Source organism: Terrapene carolina, unplaced genomic scaffold (genome assembly GCF_002925995.2).
Source record: "Terrapene carolina triunguis isolate 2854851 unplaced genomic scaffold, T_m_triunguis-2.0 Scaffold838, whole genome shotgun sequence".
In the NCBI taxonomy this organism is placed as follows: domain Eukaryota; kingdom Metazoa; phylum Chordata; order Testudines; family Emydidae; genus Terrapene; species Terrapene triunguis.
The window spans coordinates 10,286,035-10,307,981 of record NW_020665189.1 but is presented as its reverse complement, the minus strand read 5'-3'; the positions used below and the strand labels follow the sequence as shown (position 1 = coordinate 10,307,981).

General features: G+C 38.8%; 1 protein-coding gene across 1 annotated transcript in view; it reads left to right on the top strand.

Moving 5' to 3' along the window:
* Positions 1-21,947, top strand: part of DOCK2 (dedicator of cytokinesis 2) — a 489,427-nt gene that overhangs the window by 378,155 nt on the left and 89,325 nt on the right. The window contains exon 30 of the mRNA XM_026660847.2: positions 5,350-5,428. Within this exon, the coding sequence (XP_026516632.1) occupies positions 5,350-5,428 (79 nt within the window). The remainder of the gene's footprint in view (positions 1-5,349; positions 5,429-21,947) is intronic.

The following is a 21,947-nucleotide window of genomic DNA, read 5'->3' as shown; positions in this document are numbered from 1 at the left end:
AGGCTCATGGTGCACTGAGAATTGTTGTTACAGTAATGTTATAGGTTACAATTTCATGTATATAGTTATGAGGCTGAAAATGTGTCTTCATGGCTTGAAACAAGCCCAGACAAAAACTCTCCAAGAGCAGAGAGGCAGTTCACACCTCATCAGGGCATTTATGGGACAAACCCAGCCCACCCTCACAGGAACATAAGTCACTGGCCTAGGCAGCAACAAAAGGATCTGTTGAACTCTCGAGTGAGTCACCCCCCTTCCTTTGATCAGTTTGGGACTGACTCCGAAGGAGGGGGGAAAGCCAAGAGGGAAGAAAGGACATGATAAAAGGGAGAGACTTTGCCATGCTCTTCCTCTCTGCCACCTCCATCTACAGACATCACCACCAAGCGACTGAAGCGCTGATCAAACGGGAGAGCCTGGCTGAAGGGCAACCAGCCAGCCTTTGGTGAGAAGCATCTAAGTTTGTAAGGTCACTGAAAGTGTTAAGATCAGCTTAGAATGCGTTTTGCTTTTATTTCATTTCCAGATCCAACTTGTTATGCTTTGATTTATAATCTCTTAAAATTTAACTTTGTAGTTAATACATCTGTTTGTTTATTCTACCGGAAGCAATGCATTTGGTTTGAAGCATGCTAGAGACTCCCCTTGGGATAACAAGCCTGGTACATATCAATTTCTTTTGTTAAATTGACAAACTCATATAAGCTTGCAGCATCCAGAAAGCATAACTGGGCACTGCAAGGCAGAGGTTCCTAGGGTTGTGTCTGGGGCAGAAGATATTGGCTAGTGTCATTCGGCTGCACAATCCAAGGAGCAGCTTACATTCCAGAGGCTGTGCGTGAACAGCCCAGGAGTGGGGGTTCTCACAGCAGAGCAGGGTATGGCTGGCTCCCAGAGTCAAGGATTGGAGTGACCTAGCAGATCACCGGTCCAGATAACACCACAGAGGAACATCAGAGCATGATTCTTCCCTTCTTATCCCCTGAGTTAAGCTCAGCTATTTGGCTTGGTGCAAAGGAAAAATTTGGGCCTTGATGAAGGTCACCCACAGGCCTATAAACCTAAGTTGTTGATATGAATGGTAATGTAAAAGCGGTGCCTTTCAGGGCATGGGAGAAAAATTCTGGAAATATATATTGTCAGTGAGTAGAGTCTTAATTAGCCATCCTACACCAAAACCATTGAATACTGTCAGGAGCATGTTTCATAGCTCTCAGATATCTATGGAGAAGTTATTGTACATAAACACCTCCGAGAACAGTTTTTGTGGATCTGAGTGATGAAAATCAGTGGAATCGCCAAAGAATTTAAGAGTCTGAGGGGGAAGTTAATAAGGAAAAGTCATTTCAATTAAATGAGAATCCTGCTTCGGAAATTGAGATGCTGCCCTTTGAGCATTCTCAATCTTGAACGCAGACTTGGCTACTACCGATCCAGGTTCTGAGAAGAGAAGAGGTGCAGTGAGCTGTCAGGGAGGCAGAGTAACATGAGTTATGGTAGGGTACGTCTTTCTTTTGAAATTATTTCTGAATTCAGCTAGTATGAAGTGCATTTTAAGCACTTTCTAATTCTCTGCATCTTCTCTCTGCTGTCAGTTAAAATAAAGCTATTTTTTTCTTTTGTCTGGATTGAATTTGACTTTCTCTTCACTTAGACTTAAGGTCAGTCCATTAGTCCACACTACACTGTAATGCAATATACTGATAACAATAATTAAAACGATACTTGCCTCTACTATCAGATTTGAGGATCTCAAAGCACTCTACAAGCATAAGTTTAGCTTCAAATGAACCCCATTGGGGTAGTTAAGTAATATCTCCTTTTCTACAAAAGGAGAAACTGATGCATTAGACATTCTTAGTTGCCATAGTTCACACAGCAACACAGTGACAGAGCCAGACATAGAAGTCAAGTCTCCTCACTGAATGCCAATAACAGAGATACCCTCAAGGCAAAATACAAATGTATGAGAAGTATTTCAAACTTGACAGCATGAAGATATTGCATATTTCCTGCAAATGTGTTACTCCAATGTACCAGATGAAAATGGCCCTGAGTGTGAAAGGGGTGCCCTACAAAAGGAAACTGATGAAGAATAGTCAGAATATACGGTATAAGGCCTTGTAACTATGTTACTATAATCAGGTAGTTTTAATTGGTTAATAAGTACCTCACAAACCATTTCTAGTGTATCTTTCAGACACTTTCCTTGTGTTTTCCTTTACATCCCTAGCCCTTCTTAAGCATTGTTAAACGATTGATAAAAAGAAAACAAGCATCAGCCAACAGTCTTGTCAAGCATTTTTAAGTAGATTATTTTGATGACTATCTTGGTTAGTTAATTAAGTTAGACAGCATGACAATTTGCCTATATGCAATTTATTAATTTTGAGATTATGAACTCTCTGAATGTTTCATCCCCTATTTTCCTTACTGTATTCTTGCCTCTTACTCCTTGTGCTGAGGAGACAGGGAGAGGCTCTTGAGCACTGTCTCTGAATAGGGTGGTCCTTAAAGACCATCAACATCTGAATAGATCTTGCCTGAACTGAACAATGGGTTGGCTATAGCTAGGTGAAACAAGATTTCTTCAATTTGGCTTCAGAGATCTAGGTTTTGAAGGAGTGAAAAAATACCCCGAAGGGAACAAAGATTTGGAGGTATCAGAGCAGTTGTTTAAAAACACAAACGTTAAGAAGTTAGGGAGGGACTCAGAGGGACTAAAAATGGCAGATTTCCTGATGGAAGGAAACCTTTTTGACTGCTGGAGCTGAAGGGTACTGACTGCAGGGACACCCTTTATTCAGAGAAGCCCTGAGCTGGAATAGAGGGGATGCAGAACCCTGAAATAACACTGATCCATATCTCAAAGAATGCTCAACAGTGGTGAGGAAACTGGGGCAGGGAATGATGTAGCTGGTGTTCATTGTTTTACTTAGATCTGTATATCTCTGTTTAAAATAACAGTGGTGTTTCAGAAGTCCTTGTGCAAAGGCTGTTTGATTGCTTCATATGCCATGTGTCCCTGTTGAGGTAAACTATAAACTAGAGTGCCCCACAAAGTTGGCAGTATGGGGCAGGTATGCTTGAGCTTCTGTGAAGGCATGAAGGGGTTCAGCATTGGTCTTGGGTCCTAAGGCAGCTGGGCTGCAGAGTCCCACTTCCAGAAAGGGTACTAAACAGAGTCTGTGCCAGGAAGTGTGCCAGACAGGCTGCCAACAGAAGCTTAAAGGCACATGGGCCCAACATGCAGATCCACACACTGTTGAGTGTTCCGAAGGGAGTTCTTGACCAGGATGCCTATGACAGCTAGGTTAGCTAGCTGATGTGAAAGGGAAAGGGAATTGTAATAATTCAGACTGCACCATCCCTGCAAATCCTAAAGAATCATAATGCACTGGACTCCAGTAGGATGCCGAGAATGCCACCTACAAATTGCAAAACCCCACCAACGTTAGGGATGGGAGAGTGAGAGGGCTGTATTTTTGCATGATAGTAAGGGTCAACCTATGCCCTATATACCTCCCCAAGAGATCTGTAGCACTCCTACTCTCAAGCCCTTTGCCTTGGGAAAGGATGCAATGGCCATCAATTCCTAGAGAGAGGGGTTCTGGCCAGTCAAGTTCAACTCTAATAACAAAGACCACAGTCTTTGTACAATAAATGCACCTTGAAAATGCATTTCTGTTGTTCTGAGCAAATTGTCTGCCTACAATTCTTAACTAGGGCTGCCAACAGCCCATCTTGGAGTGATCTGGTGCCTACCCCGAGTCTTGGGCACCTGCCTGTCAGACCTATGGTCCTGCAAGATGCTTTCTGCAGGTTGCTCCACAGCAAAACCATCCATAATAGCTTGGACGGTGGTCTAGGGAGTGGGAAATCTTTCCTGACCGCAAACACGGTGATAATTCCCTTTCTGTGTGCAAGAGAAATCCAGTCTGTATCATCACGAGGTCCTGAAACAATAGCTACATAAAACTGGAAGAACAATACTGCTTTTAACACAAATGACTAGGTACCTCTTCCCCCGTCAAGCCCCAATGTCAGGCAGTGAACCCTGTAGACTGTCAGCAAGGGAGTAAGAATCACCCCTGCTCCCACTGAGAGCCCTTGGAATCCATCCCACTGCAGGGGACTGTGCAAGTCCTTGCCTGGATGGTCCTGTTACTTGCCCTTTTGTGATTCCTATTGGCAAACAGCAAGGTCTGTCAGGTCATCAAGAGATCAGTATCCGCACCCTTATAGAGAAACAAAGTGAGGTGAGAAGAAAAGAGGTGTAAGATGAGACCCCTAAGTCAGTCCTTGCATCATACTGAGGGGCATATTAAATTCATTCCTTGATGAGGAGGGATTCACGTCTACCAGAACTAAGGCACCAAATAAAGACACTGTTCCCATAATACTTTTAAAGTAGTAAATGTTACCTGCAACCCAAACGTTGCTGCATGACATCACTAAAATGACCAAAAAGTAGGTGTAAACTAAAGTCAAATAGATGACTTTATTTTCAAATTCCAAGCTGAATGAAGTGCATAAAATAAACAAACATCATAAATAATGAGAGGTACAGTTGACTGACTTTTTAATTTGAAGGTTTTATTAGTAATCTACAGAGATAGGTAGGGAAGTTTGTTTTCCAAATATGACTTTTAACCTGGCATTGTACTAGGAAAAGGTGCTACATTCCTAGCTCTTCGAGTTATGACCTGGTGTGCAATAATAGATTCTGACCTTTGTGTTTCTTGCAAAAAATAAAATGTATTAAGTCAATTTAGAGTGTGTATTACAATCTACCTGCAGAAGAAACTGTGAGGAAGCATGAGATTCTGTAGGAAAATCAACAAGCTATACACTGTATATTTTAATTAGGAAAATATACCTTATATTCTTAATGAGCTAACCACCTTTATAATCACAAAGGTTTGAGTATTTCTGGCTGACAGATCAATGAAAGGAAAGCAATAACATTTCTGTAAACAAAGCATAGCTGTCACATAGAAGGTAAATTGTGTATGAAAGATTTATTATACTGTGTGTTTTCTACAGTTCACTGTAATGTTCAGCAGAACAAAGAAATAACATTGTCCAATTTTTTATATTGAAAACATAATTGAGGAACCTTCTGACAGTCAAATAATGAATGAAACACTTTCACAAAGTATAATGTATTTTAAATGACGTGCTGTTCCAAGGAATGAAGTTTGTGGTATTTTGTGGATGTGTGACTTCTGCTACTTCTAGTTTTGTCATTCTTTAAATAAATGAGCTTTTAATTGCTATCAGACATGATTAGGATATCATTCCAAAGATTACATCCATAAACTTATTCCATTGTTTTTCTCTTTTTAGAGTGTTTTTGAGAGCGATCAACAAATTTGCTGAAACCATGAACCAAAAATTTCTGGAGAATATGGATTTTGAAGTACAGGTATGTACTTAACTACCCTTTTGTGGAGCAAGATTTCCTTAAATAGTGGTTTTTCTCTGAGGAGTGATTATGTACAAATAGCACATAGATGTGCTTTCTGCATGTAGTCATTGTCACATCTGTTTGGTTTAGTAACTAAATACCCGTTCATTATATTTTACTTGTGTTACCTGTGCTGAACTGACACAGTAGGAGAGAGCCGACTGGATTCTGTTTTTTCTTGTGCAATGTCAATGGAATTGGTTAATACATTCCACTCAGCTGCAATTGTGGAAACCTATAAAAGAAAAGAGGACTTCACATATGTGTACTTAGGGACATAGTTCAAAAGGAGATGCGATTACACAAAGGTAACTAAGGGCATAATTTGAAGTGATGCTGCATAGATATAAGGACTGGATCCTACGCTCATTCATATCAACAGCAAAATACCTATTGACTACAATGGTGCAGGCTTAGGCCTCCAGTGAGGAAATAATTTAATCTGAAAATGTTATTGGTGATGATGCATGGGAAGTAAATATAATTCCCAGCATGACTCTCAGATCCCAGACTGAGTTTTCAGGAGTGGTAGTTAGAACATATTTGTCCATGAGAACTGAACATATTTTAAAATTTTGTTCTGCAATCAGGGATCAGAATCAATATTTTGTGACCAATCACACGCCAAAAATAATTAATTGTAAATACTTGAAGTGAACAATTCTTGACCAACAACTAGTGTGAATTGTTCACTGAATTATTGCAAATACTGTGTATATTTGCATCATTGGGACTGATTTATATACAACATGCAAACCTTAAAAAAAGGTAACATTGTTGAGTATTTTGTGACTAGCATTTGTGGCATTTTTCCATTCTATTATTTTTCCAGAATAAGTCATAAATGGTTAAAGTGAGGAAAATATTTTACCCAATGATTAACTATTGCAGTCTTTTTCTTTGCTTTTTTCCCATTCTTGAGAGTTATCAAGATACCTGTAAACAGAAGAACTTTCTACTTAAGTTTTTCTTTAAGTGAATTTAAAGCTTGTGGAAATGTGCCAATATGACATTCGAGCTCCAGAAGTTCACTGCTTATACACACAGCACGCACAATACGGGTACTCAAACTCTCCTGCTCTGCCTCGCCCAATGTGCCTAAGCTCTGATCTAGAGAAACCACCTTAAATGGGAATAAGAGGTTATGTCTGTTTCCGTTTAATCTTTGACCTCTCTAATGAAACTACTACTAAGGAGATTAATTGTGGAGGTGCTTTTGTGGTGGGAGGTTGTTGTTTTTTTGAGCCCATTCTACCTGCTTGAATTGTCCATGAACAGAACTGGCATTATAGTAAGGATATGGTTTGTTAAAGTAGGTCTCAGCCTCACTTGAAGAATCTGGCCACACACATGAAAAAGAAGCAAGCTTCTCTATTTTGACCATCAGTACAGATGGGGAATGGTGTACACACAAAACTGTGACACTTTCCTATCTTGGTATAACATATTTTAGAAGATCCCTCTGCAGCTGTCATTGTTTTTAGATTTAATCTTTGGGGTATTTCCTAGATTTTTCTTTATTGTTTATTCAGCTAATAGTTTGTTCGTTGTGTTCTGGTTTCAGTGCTGCATGTTTTTGCTTTAGTATTTAATTAATCAAGTAACATCAGCAGGCTAATTAATCATAACACAGCATCTGTTTTACAATGAAAAAACTCGGATTTTTACTTTAAAAACTTCCTGTCATTAGTCATTCATTAGTTCGTTGTGCTTTGTGCTGTTTAATACACAACAGTGATAAAAAATCTAAAGCTAAAAATTATTCCCTCCCCACCGTATAGTATCTTTTATCTGAATGTATCAGTATTTGGCTTAACTTTTGTAATTCTTGTTGTAATTTAGGTAAATATTGTATTAATTTTACTGATGAATAAACTGAAGCAAAAAGATATTAGATGACTTGAGCAAAATCACACAGTAAGATCAGTGGTGAAACTGGGAATAGAACAGCTGGATTCCTGGTTCCCAATCCTTAGCTAAAAACTATATGCTATCACCACCTTAATGCAATAGATATACAAATTGGTGTAAAATCAGATACAGAGAATTCGGCAGTTGATTGAAGCCTGACATCAATCAAGTTGGTTATTCCCAAGATTTCAAACAAGTTTTAGTCATATAGTTTTCATTAGCATCAGTGGGAATTGTTATTACTCCTGGGGGAATTCTGTACCAAAAATTTAAAATTCTGCGCACAATATTTTCAAATTCTGCAAAATTCTGCATGTTTTCTTTGTCAAAATAACACAATATAATCACACCAGTTTCAATTATTTTGGTAATTTATTTCAAAATACCTGTCAGCAAGTATGTCTGTAACAATACAGACAAAAAAAATAAGATTCAGAAAATGAATTTTGACAAGTAGATTCCTTACTAAGCATATTAATACAGAACCCTGAGTAGTAATTCATTTAAACTACAATACAGAACCATATTTCCTGCACCCCCCAGAAGCAGTGCAAAGGCTGGGGGGAAGTCCGGGAGGAGCTGAGGGAGATGGAAATAATTACTGGGAAGGATCCTGGTGTGAATTTGGAGGGTTGTTCCAAGTATGGGTGGGAAAAATATGGAACAGGGTTTTTTGCGAGGCAGGGAGGGACTGTTAAGGAGCTTCACCCATGCAGACCCTAGCTGACCCCTAGCCTCTCCCATTCAGTCAGGTACATGTGTTCCTCCACCTCCACTCAGACACCCACTCCCCCCCATCCCCATGTGCCTCTGTGCCCCCACTCACACACCCTCTCTCCCTATGTAGCTCTGCACTCCCCCCATCACCATGTGGCCCTGCACCTCCCTTCCCCCTATGGACCTGTGTCTCCACTCCTATTCAGACCTTGCCCCAGTCTGTCCTCCCTCACTAGCCCTTATGAGCCCCTGTCTGACACACACCCCCAGCACCCCACGCTGTCTGTCTCTCCATAGCCCCTGTCTCCTGACCTGGACTGCTGTGAAGAAGATTCTGCAGGCTCTTTCTCTTCCTCTGGTGGGTAAAAGGCAGAACTACAGCAACTTTTCAGTAGAAGCTTTTTCTTCACAAAAACATTAAAACTATGCACGGCTTGTTAATTATGCCTGCAGCAGAATTCCCCCAGTTTCTCTATAAAAACACAGGGGGGAGGGGAATGTTTTACAGTAAATAGGGAATTAAACAAAACTCAATAATGGGAAATACATAGATATTACTTTGAAAATTTACTTTTACATTTTTCCGGCTTTTTAAAGAAAGAGAGTTTGAGTAAAATAAAGTTTGGGTGTTACCAAATTAGGCACGGGTGATACTATACAATAGCAACACACTTCTGCATCAAAAATGTGAATGCACTTACTGTATATATAAAAAGGAAGTCGTAAAATCTGCCAAAAATGTTGCTGATAGATAATGTTCCTTGTGCAGTATTTTGGGATGGGAATGAATAGGCGGAAGAGGTTTGTAAATAGCATAACTTTTGGTATTTATAAACCAGTCAGCCACAGATTGGTGGCATTATGAGTAATTTTGGATAGTATTGTCACAGTTTCAGGGTTAACTGCACCTTTGACCTTCCCTCACACCCCAACACCAGCCAGCTCTTCCTTGAGTGCACCCACTTAAGGTTTCAGGCTTCATAGCCATCACCTCTCTCAGGTGGAGACCCGTGTCTCCCTCCCTCCAGACCAGGAGTTTAGCCTTTCAGTCACTCTGCTCCTCCGTGTGATTTTCCTAGCAGGTCTGACCAAGGTCCAGCACCTGTGGTTAACCTTCTGCCAGGGGTTGCAATAGTGTATACCAGTTACCGACCAGCCTTCATAAAGCCAAATACATTTATTCTTAGGGCAAAAGCATTAGAGAGAAAACATATATTTAATAAAGTTCCTACATACTTACTAATAGCTTACCAGGGATCACTGTCAACTGCAGCATAGGAGGTAGGTGTCAATCTTTCAAATCTTTCAACTGGGTTTAATCTCCTGGTTACCAGTTCATATTGGGTTTCAGATCAAGAACCAGAGCCACATTGGGACAGTTCAGCCATTTCTTTACATGGGTTGGGGTCTTTGACCTCTGCGTTCCTGTAACAGATCAATGGCCCTCTCAGAAAGGGGTGTGTGTGTGTGTGTTAGTGCATAACCAGTGTTATGGGATTTACATTAATCATCCCCTAATCTTTTTCCAGATTCCACAGGAAACCCATCCCTAGGAACACACAAATACAAATCACCTGTATTGATACAAAAGGCCATTCTATAGCTCATACTGACTGGTCCATCTCAACGTAATGGGTTTCAGAGGTTTTCATGCTTTGAGCATAATATAGAATGTGGTCCCGAAAGATGCTGCATGTGATTGCAATATGTCACAAGTACATTTTAGTTAGCAGTTCAAATTATGGCATGATCTTCAGAGATACAGAAAATATTCTGATCTTTATAAATGCTGTTGTTGACTTAACATGTTTGATACAATTTTTTTAGCAAGTTGCATTGAGGTATATTTTATAAATGATGCTCAGCTGTTGCAATGAGTTATGAATAAGTAATAGGATTTGTGCTTCAATCTCTAACCCACCCCCTTTGAGAGTTTGAGTGGCGGAGTTACATAATGGAAAGACTAAAAACAAATAAAAATATAAAAGTTAAACCTTTGTGGTTTTGAGAAACAAAATGTATTCCTATTCTGAAAAAAACCTATCCCTGTTTGTTCAAGGGTCAGAGATTTAGTACTCGGTAGCTCCTCTGCAAAGCAGTCTCTTGTATCAGATGTGTGTGTCTTGGCAATTTCTGGTTTCAAAGAGAAAGGGATGAATAAAGTTCCAATTGAAGTATACAGGATTGAACATGTGCAGTGTGATTAGATTAGGAATATTGGGAGCCAGTATAAAAGCAGCTAATGTAATATCCTTAATAGAGCATTATTAAAATTACCCAGATGTAATAAGTTCAGTAGAGAAAATAGAAGATTGCATGTGTGTGTGAAGACAAAAATATGGTACTATATTATTTATAGATGTATCTATAAGCTTTTTGCAAATAACATAAGTATCTTATTAAATGCTTTGGGCTGTTTGGAAGGCAGTGAAGGAGGAAGATATCTCTATATGAAGAAAATAAGATTTGTTAGTCCTTCAAAAAAAGAGATAAAAAAGGGAGAAAGTCCTTGTCGTTTAAACGCACTGTGCAGTAAAGTTGAGAATTTTTCATAGACATGACTACGTGGTAGACCATCTAACCAAATGGAACAACTGGACTGTGAAATGATTGAGCAAACAAAAAAGGCTGTTAAGTCGAGAGTGAAAGCATTGGGGAGAATTCCACTACTGAGATATAGTCCATTAAATGGAGGAAATAAGGTTGCTGGTCTTTTTGTGAGATTCAAAGGCAGGATTGCATTTTAACTGAAAATATGCATCCACCTGCAAGGCAGGAAATGATACCAAAATTAATAACAATGTATATAATGAAAGATATAAAAGGGAGTGATGTATCTAGGGAACAATGATTAGACTTTTTAAAGTTTAAGATTAAAATGAAAAGCCATGCAGTCAAAACCAAAAATATTACACTCTGCAAAGACAAACTTCAATAGGATGCACAACCTAGCAGTAATGTGCTGCTTATATTCTATCAAGGGGTTCCCAATTAAATTTCCTCCCTTAGGCTGTAATAAGCTCAGCGCCGTGGGTACACATGCTTACAGAGTAGAAGGCTGAGGGATTATGAATCAATTGTTTTCCCATTTAAAACCACACTCATTCGTACCCAAGGAGGGAGGCAGCACCACCTCACAAACAAACGTATAAAATGTAGCACTTTTCTGGATATATTACCCCTTTGATCTTAAAAAAACAACAACAACAACATTGGGACACAATCAGCACCGAGTGTAAGAATGGGCAACCCTACTGAGTTTTGGGAACTTTGGCCTCTAACTTCAATGCTGTTGCAACCACACCATGCCTGAATTTTGTCCACTGAGTATATTTATGATAGGACATATCACTGAAGTTTTGTGAATTGAAGGGGATTGGTGGTGAAGACCTGGCTGTGGGGTCAGAGATTGAGGGCCCCTTCTCTGGGACTTCTATGAAAATACCTGCAACGTAATTTATTTTTCTGTTTGGAATAGAAAAATGGTAGTAATACAAATAAATAAATGCTCTGAAGAAGCATTTATGTTTGCGTCCCAGGGATAAGTCATCTGTTACATCAGAGGATCTGTTTAGATTATCTGCCCTCAAAGGCTTTTACAACTTGTTGAGTTACAGATGGTTTGGAGGAATAAGGTATTGTGGACAGACCACTTCATCACTAGTCTGTTGGATCTTCACAATCTATTGTCCTTGACTCTGAATACAGTGGCCCCTAAACAGTCAGAAGACCTGAAATTGATGAATAGGAGTGAACCTGACCAGATTCCTGTTCTGAATGTAACCAACTATGACTGAGGTTTTGAAATCTTACACCATAGCTGTGCAGGAGGCACCTATCTTGTTGGTTAATCCATATGAGGAGTTAGAAAGCAAACCTGCCTTGGAACTGCACAATTCTGTTTGTGTGATGAGCTATCTTCTTGGTTATCTCAGGTTGTTTATATTTGGTATTTTCCAATTATTTTGTGAATAAGGTAGCCAAGAATTAGATAATTGTCTGTATAGAAGAGACCATGTATAGAAGAGGCAAATAGACTTTTCTGCTTGAGGTTCTAGCATTGTTGGGGAATGGTGTAGTCCATAACATATAAGTTGTATTCAAGAGTATCTTGTCTGGTGAAAGTCAGTGAGAAGGTGTTGGCTCCATTATTTGAGTCGAGGGGCAAGATGACAGCTTTTTGGAAAGAAACAAATATTGAGCCTTCATGTAACACCAATCAAAGTTCATGGAGTTTTGCATGAACAAGCGCTGCAGAATTGAGCCTGAAACCAAATTTGGTTTACACACTACGTATTTGGGATCACTCAGTTGCCATGGAAATACAGGACAGATTTCAATGAGGAGGCATGCAATGTGCATGCAATGTGCATTCTGCAACAGAAGTAACAACACAACAGAGTTAGAAGAGTTGGGGAAGAATAATTGCAAATGGGAAGATGGAGTATATATCTTCATAATGACCAAGTTTGCTGATAACACAACATTGTCAGCCCCACAGCAAACACGCTATAGAGAAAACAAATTCAACGTGATTAGGATTGATTAGGTATATGAGGGGATCATAAAGTGCAGAGTGGGAGAGAGTGGGGATCAAAAACATTCATCAGATCTTAAGTCCAGAAACCAAACATAGACAACAGGACAAAGATTGTGAATATCACTACCCCTCTGAGTTTAGGAAAATATATTCATTTTTGTACTGTGTATTATTTGAGGTACACTAATGAGATGGGGTGGGGGGAATCAACAAAGAACAAATCAAGTGATTTGGTTTGAACATGGGGGGGAGGTATAACAGTTTAGGAAAGGTTACATGGAATTGGCACATACAGAGGGAGACTAAAAGCAGACTCTTAGAGAATAGTATGATATGAATTGAAAGTAACTTGTAGGTTAGATACAGAGATTGATAAAACATATGACAGTATATTTCATAACTGAGTTTAATATTTTAACTTCTTGCTTGACTCTCCTGCATTTTGAATGTATTCATGAAATTCCTAGTAGAGCAACTGTAAGCTGCACTGTATTCAGCATCTATAATTTTCTTCTTCTACCTTTTTTTTTTTTTTTTTGCCTTAGCATTCAGTTCTCCTTTTCTGTGATATGTAACTCCTGTGAAATGAAATATAAAAGCATTTTTAAATGTCTGAAAAGGTACTTTAGTATCTTAAAAGAAAAGATGGATTGCATCCAACCAGTCTGAAAACAAGCAGTCATGGGCTGGATGAATGTTGAAGAAACACATTTCAGGCAGAAATACAAATCATCAAAGAAATTAGAGCTGGAAAACAGCTATTAGCGCAACCAGCTTGTTCTCATTTTCTTCACAAACAGTTGTTGAAATATGGAAGTAGACTGGGTCTTGGGAGATGTGAATTCAATTCAGAGCTCTGCCACAGACTTTCTCTGTGACCTTGAGCAAATCATTTTGATTCTTCCATCCATCCAGTTCATGAGCGTTTGTTTTTATAGTGGTTGGATAAAATCCACTTTTACTTAAGATATTAAATGCTATGTGGTCCACACTGTATGTTTGTTTGAACAGGTTGCATCCACAAAACAGATACCATTAGCATTACTTTCTTCAGGGTGACTTGCAGTTTAGCCTGAACCAGTTTAGCGCCAATGTAAATGGCACTAACAGATCAGGGGTTAATCTCTCTTTTTCCTCAGCTCCATTTGTTCCATTTCCTCAGTTTCAAATGAGGATAGTAATATTTCCCTACCATTGATGGTTTGGTCTGGACAGGACATCTTTCAGGATCACAATGAAAACCCAGTAGTGGTCCAGTAGATTCTGAGATCCCAGGAGATAGTTGGGGTGGCAGCCACCATGGTAAAGCTTGCTGCAACAGTGGTTGGCAGACAACACCTTCTTCTCTTTGATTCCCCCCCCAAGTCTTTTTAAGGACCCCAAAAGGCAGTGATGGATAGATTAGTCTATCCCTCATTATTTTGTTCACCAGTTAGACCCAATTTCTGGCACACCAATTTTGCTCTCTTGATTTCCATTTTCATACTTCTCCTGTTTTCCAGGCATGATCTTAACACAACCCTTGAGTTATATCAGGAGGCCTTTTTGTTTGGACTAATTCAGTTTTTCTTTCTCCCCTTTTCATCTTTTCCCACCAACATTTATTGTTATAGATTATTGTGAGATTTTATAAACTGTCACTTGCTTCTCACAGTCAAGCTCACAATTAGGGTAAATACGTAGACCCAATTATTACAACTGTCCCCAAATTCAAGAGGCAGCTGCTCAGGTCTTCTAAGAATCTAATGGATTTGCAGAGTAGGTTCAGAGAGGTCATTATAAACTTCCTGCTTCAGGTGTTTGGGTATGATGTAATGTGCTAATGTCATTCCCAGTATAACACCATTAACTGTGGAGTTCTTTGGACATAGTTAGGAAACATACAAGGAGCTATCTGACTATCTATACAAAACTAGTAACAGAAGAGTCCAAAACTGGATTGGAGATTAAATAATGTCTTGCAGAGCACAGTATTTGCTGTTCATTTTCTTGATACACACAGCCTACAATACTCTGTGTGCACTGCTTCCCTTTTAAAGCCTGAATTTCACATCATATTTTGGTTGGAAGAGACAAGGGCTGTGCACGTCTTAGAAACTTCAGTAAAGACAAATGACTGACAGGCAGGACTGAGTGGAAGTTGAAATATCATTTATAAATTAATATAATGCCTTGTGTTTCCATTTCCCAACTGATTCCACAGATAGATCTTCCAGTGTTTTCAGAGGTTGCAGGTCTAGCTCTTCTGGCACTGTAATTCTCAAATATTTTCTTTGAATCTTCACTATTGTCTCTTTCAAATACATGTTATAACTCTTTTATCAGATCCCTTCATCTCCAAACTGAATATCAGCCAAACAAATACATGTAATGCCAAGTTATGTTTGCAAATGTATTCCCTCTCTAGAAACATCACTACAGCAAAGTTTAACTGCCTCCATCCCCTTTTATCCTTTCACTGGCTTTCTCTTGCCTTCCACATCAGAATTAAGCTCCTTGTCTTCAAGGTCCATTGTACCTGCTCAGTCCTCTACTCTGTTTTCCACTTGACCACTCCAGCCACATGACCTTAACTTTCCTCTGGCTTTCATGCCTTTCCCCTTATTCCTCTTTATACATGCAACCTTCTTTTTTTGGCTGTTTTGCAATGGCCCGACATTCTCTTTCAAATTCATCCTTACTAAACTTCCACAAGGCCTATTAAACCTTGCCCTCCCCACCTCCCATTGAGGATTTTTTTTCAACCAGCCTCTGAAATATAATTCATAAAACATTAAAGCAAAACATCAAGGTTGCGCAGTTAGTCAAAGTCAGGGGATATAAATATAAGGTCCAGCATTAATATTCATGCATCCATGTTGCACAGACTGATTTCTATTCCTGCTTTTGTGGTTAAATGTGAAGCTAACTGTATTGCCCTCTATGTTGTAAAATGTTAACCCTGAAATATACAAAGTAGCTGAGTTGATGCTCGTGCATGAAGGTTAACTGTTGTTTTACCTGAGCTGGTGAATGTGCAACTGTAATACTTCAGTTACACAGTTCTCCAAAAATGATTGAAGAAGAAACCCTGCGGTGGGCTAGCGGGTTGAGAGAGAAGTAGAACTGACCCTCCACATGCACAAGTTTTGTATTTTTAAAAATATTTATTATAAGAAACCTCCTGGCAGGGGCAATAGAAATAAAGGATGAAGCTACACATACAGAACAATCACAGGCACTTATAGGCCAGCTGTGACTGTTAATGAAATGTCTAATCTGGGCTAATCTTCAGATTTGAAATCCCCTTAACCTTTTACCTTTCGGTCTAGATAGCATAGCCAGGACAGGCTTACTTCATCTGGATCTTTTGCTTTTCAGTTTAATCTTTTCTTGCCACAGTGGCCCACTAGCAACATTAGTTCTAGCCGAGGGGGGTAGGGTTTAGAACTCCTGCCTTTCTTCATATTTCCAAGTTTGTTATTAAAATTCACATTTCTAACCTTATTTGTATCATACTTGGTACTATATGGTAATAAGAGGACTTTTGTCATCTAATATACACATTACTACAATGCACTAAACTCTTTCTACATATAATAACCCCTCCAATATTTTCTTTTTCTGATCTTTAATTGTTAAGCATGGGATGAGAAGCCATTTATTAACCTGTGGAATCCACCTAACTTGGCAATAACTGCAAACAGTCTTCGAAACGTAAGCTTGTAGGTATGTTCTTGTCCTGCTTCTCCTGACAAAGAGTTTCCTAAAGTTGTAGCTCAGAGATGAGATTGTTATTTATTAGGTTTACACCAAACACAAAAACCATGGCCAAATATGGTACATGGGGTAGCCTTTGCTCAGCAGTAATACAGAATAGCAGTTTAACTGCTAGTCAAGATAAAGGTCTTATTGGCAGTTCTAGGTAGGGGGATTCATACATTTGCCCTCATTTTGCTATAACCAGTGCCGTCTTTCTTTCACTTCTTAAAATGAATGGCAGTGAAACTTAATTTTTATCTTGGTTTGCTATCCTGATACAGTTGTATTTAAAAATATTTTGATTATTCTAAAATCTTTTCCTCCTCTGAACTGGTAAAGGTAAAAATGGATTGAATCGGTATCTTGGGTTTAAAGTACTGTCTTTCATACTGAAGGATCTCAAAAGTGGTTCACAGCACCACAATAGCACAGTACCACTGACATGAAGACAGCTCTAGGAAGGGAGAGTGGCACACAGCTGGCACCAGGGCACTGCACAACAGTGGAGGGGAGGAGAAATTTTGACTAAAGACAGTAGGACAAATTTGTACCCTTGAGATAAGTGCCATGGAAACTGTCATTTCCCTGCAGGTCTAAGAGGATACAGCTTAAGAACTCCTTCACATTCATAAGGGTTTCATTAATAGAAAACAAACTCATAACTATCTCATCAATTACGTATTTCTAACATAGCCAGCACTGTGATATATGAGCACCAGCTGAGCTGCCAAACATCACTTTATTAAGAGGAGATTTTCCCTATTTCTTGATGCTTTTAAAATGATTTCCCTTTCCTGAGGTAGAATTGTTCAGTTTGTTTCAATGAGATGCTTAAAATCTCATTTTAAAAAAAAATCTTCTTCATTCTGACTATTAAGGCTTGAGAGTCCTGCAAACTCATTTATTTAATAAAGAATAATAATTTCCCTTTCAAATGCAGCCATGGCAAGTGATCTCAGATGTGTTTAACATGCTGTATTTTGCTGCTGGGTATCAAGAGTTAATTTTGTCCATTTGAGACTTTAATGGATAGAAACTCATTGCTTAGTGTGTTCAGAAAGGGGCAAATCCCATCCATAGCAGCACAGATTCCAAAATGTAGCAGAACCAATACAGTTCCTCTGCATGGTGGTACAGGGATTAGGGAGTTAAGGCAGTTGCTGTTCACTCCAGCTCTGTAGAGGATCCTTATGCATTTACATACAACATGACTTTAGAAGAGGGGTAAGCAGTAGATGAGGTGATCACTTGGTAGTGTCTTGCCTTCCACCAACCTTAAGTCTGATATAGCAACTTCAGAGCACATAATCTGCAGTTGCCCACCCAGCCTAGTGTTTTAGGTTGGACCAGTGGTTCTCAACCTATTTACCATTGTGGGCTGCATATGCAGCTCTCCATGTATTATGTGGGCTGCATCCACACAATATATATACTCCCTGTATGGCCCTAAGGATGTCACATGTGCTGCCAGCTGCGTGCTGATTGGGCTGCGGGTTGAGAACCACTAGCCGAGAACAGGATTTGATACATTGTTCTGTATTTCTGCAATTTAAGTATCTATGGATATCTCTAAAATATTTTGCTATATTTACAGTAAATCTGCCAGTCCCAAACTGCCTAATTTCGGATAGTCTTGGGACCATTTAGTATTTGACGTTTAGCTTCCAAACAATTCCAAAGGCAGTTGTAAAGTTGTATGGTAACTGTCCAATCTTCTTTGATCAAACTCAAAATTGATTGAATTTTCTCCAATCGAATGGTCACTTATGTTGCTGTATCCACCAACAGGCAGTCTAAATATATTTAACACAGCAAATATTTGTGTGTGTTCAAAACTGCCTTTATTTTACTCTAAAGAATGTAACAGCTAATTTATAACTGCTCAGCTGTTAGTGCTATGAGCAAAGATTTCTAAGACAAGCAAATGGTTATTGGTAATAGATTTTTAGGAACGAGAAACATACACCCATGATAACATATGTGAAAAGATATGCTTAAATGTTTTTGTAGAAAAGAAGCAGAAACATGTTAAATAAGTTTAAATGTAAATCACCATTTCAATAATTCATGAAAAAATAATTTTACAGGTCTACACAGTTAACAAAACATGTCTTAATAATAATCCACAGTTCTACTATCTCATCTTTCTGTACGTCTCAAGATCTAGGAGAGAGATTTATTTTATTTCATTTAGCACCAGCTCCTTTCAGTCTCAGAAGTCATTTACAGTTTTTCTTTCTTCATTTTTGAAAAGAACACAGTGTTTGGTTTTCCAACTAGGTGTTATTATGAAGAGAAAAATGAATACAGGAGTAATAACTTCTATCATCTCATCTTTTATTTCTATTTATTTTTATGTATGCCCTGCTGGTGCATTGTTACATTTTACTTTTATAAACAATGGGCATTTAGAAATTGACACTTGCTTTTTTCTCCTGCTAGTCACTTATGTCAGCCGTCAGACATGACCTTGGGATAGGAGCACTATCACTGTCAGTGCATGGCTCCATCACCTCAAGGTCTGGAAGGAGTCTGTTATATATAGTCATTACTTCTATTCAGTGACTGAACACATCAACACTATAATGCAGTCAGCTTCCACACCACCCTAATGCCACTTCATTGCTTGAAATGACTTTATATTTGCAGCATTCTTTCTGTAGTCTTTCTGACTGAGGGTGACAGCTTCTGACATTTTAGGGACAGGACAGATGGTGCTAATAGAAACTGTTTTGTTGTGTTATTTGTAGTGAAATATAAAGAAGAGCATCACCTACAAAACTGTCATGCAGGGTTCATCCCTGTTGACTCCTGTTTTGCTGCTTAACAGCCCTTCTTATAGGGCTTTGGGAAGGAAGGGACGTGTATACTTTTATTGGTATCATATCAGTAATTCTGTGCTCACTAGCGATAACCCTACTACAGGATTTTGTTACAAAATATATAGACACCTGCACCCAACTCTCACCTCATAATACCAGGATAGGTTCTCACTTTAAGGAATATAAATACTGCATGTTTTTCTATCTTTCTCTCATTCATTTACCATTCACAGTTATTAGTTCTTGGAAGCTGAGTATTATTAACTCTTGGAACTAACTAGCTGAACCTCGTGTTTTAGCATCAGTATAGCACAATAACACAGCTTAATATAAATGTCTATCTTAAAGTCTCTGCTAAAATAACCCACGACATATTCTACATATACGTAGAAAACAGGGTGTTTATGTACTATAGTGATGGGCACTATAGAAAACCCCGAGAGAGAGATGCTGCAGAATGTAAACAACAATGAATGTTCTACTCAAAGGATAGAAAAGTTTAGCCAATAGCATATATTTGAAAGCATGAATGTGTACACCATAGCATACATTTCAATGCATTTGGGCTACTGTGTTTTATTTCTTCCTTATACATTTTATTAGCACATTGCTAGGTCTCTCTAACTGCATGTGGTATTTGTATTTCTGTAGCACCTGGTCATAGACCAGAATGACTGCATTACCAGTTCTCCTTTGTGAGTCTTCTGTGGCCAGAGTGGAAAGAAGTAGTCTCAATTTGTTATTCTACATTACTCTGGAAATTGATATTTATATATGGGACTCACATGTCCCTTATCATTCCTAAGGCCTTTGTCACATATGGATGGACATATATTTGTGTACTACTTTCACCTCATGTGGAAAAGTCCTTTAAAGGGAGGACAACAATGGCATTATATAGAAATGTAATAAGGTTCTAAGAAATCACAATACCCTTTTAAAGGAAAGAATATTCAGTAAGTTTTATTTAATTATATTGCACATCTATAACTATTAAAACTTTGGGATGGTAAAAAAAAAAATCTATAGAAAAGGTATTATATTAGGATTTTTCATAAGGGACATCATAACTTTACCACTCCTGTGCTTGCTTCTTCTTATGTGCCCTTCAACCTGCTGTTGTAGTATTTTTGCATTTGCGGGGAGAGGTGGTTTGAGAAATTGTGTTGCTTGAACGGCATCATTAGACATGAAGCAGACAGCAATGCAAAGGACTAGAAGAGGGCTACTTCGTTGAATCTTTGAAGGCTTAAAAATTAAGCAATCTGTTGTTGACCTATAATATGTGCTTAGTTTCTTCAAAGCTTCTTTAATAACCTTTTGTTTTCATTAACCACGAAAAATTTCTGCTTCGTACTATCTGCACAGATTCAGAAACAGTGTTTTGCAAAGAAAATAACTTGGTAGAAATCCTGCAAGGTTTTGCTAATTGTTTCCTTTGAAATGATGCTGAGTGCGATCTACTATCAGTGACTTCAATGAAAGTTGGAAGTACTCAGCAAGTCATAGGATTGAGCCCCAAAAGGTTAACTTCTAATCTCTAGACTTTCTGAATGAGTTAAGACTTTGGAAGGCGAAGTGAGTTTCTACTGCAATTTCGTTACCCTTCCGCACTTTCTATCCCCTTTCTATCCATACTATGATGTCTTAGCCCGTGTAGGTAACTGTTTGTATGCATGGCCTATCTGTGCCATGAAATATTCAAGCTAGAATGAGCTCAAGAATGGCATTCCTGGCAGAGTGGAGGGGCAGCCAAGTAATTCAATAGGAGATAGGTGGATAAATAGGGAGAACAGAACTGTGAAGGGCCTGGAAGAAAAGGACAAAAATATTGAATGTGATATGGTGGAAAGCAGGAGCCAGTGGAGGAATTCAAAGATGAAGGAGGATACCAGGCTGGAAAGATTATTTTAACATCTGCTGTTGATTGGATGTAGGGGGTGCTGTATGTCAAGGAGATTGGAGAGGAGGAAGCTGCAATATTCAAGATGTCAGGTGGTAAGAGCTCAACAACAAAAAAGCTGTGTGAATAGTAACAAAAGGTTTGATTTTGAACATGTTGTGGAGGAAGAAGAATTTGGATACAGGCTGAATGGGTGAGGCAAAGGAGAGGAAGGGGTCAAACATGAACCTCAGATGTTGTGCCTGCATGAAGAAATGGATGGCAGTGGTGTCAACAGTGACCGGATGTAGGAGAGGGGGATGTTTGAGAGGACATCCAAGGTATTAATTTTTTGGCCATGTTACATTTAAATTGAAGGTAAGACATTATGGATGAGGATTCAGAGGGGCAGGATGAACTGAGACACGACAAGAGTGGAAATAAAGATTTGTGACTCATTGGCATAAAGATGGTAGCAGCATCCTAGTGAGCAGATGAAGCAATAGTGCTTAAGGCAGCTAACTCGGTTTGGTCTCTTTCCCAGCGGACAAGTGTGCTTATCACAAAATCATCACTCTACTTGGCCCTAACAAGCAGCTGTAGTTTAGAGAATTTGATGTGAGACCAAAAATAAAAATACCTGGGTTCTCTTTCCAATCCAACTCTACCATTTACCAGCTGAGAGACCATGAGCAAGTCATGAGCTTTCTGGCACCATTACCACATGTTCAAAAATAAATCAATAAAAATAAAAAGATCACGTTTGCCAGTCTTTTGTAATGCACTTTGGAATGTATGGGTGAAAAAGAGCTGCTTTAAGTGCACAGGGGTTGAAAGTCTCAGAGGAGAGACTAAGGATTGAAT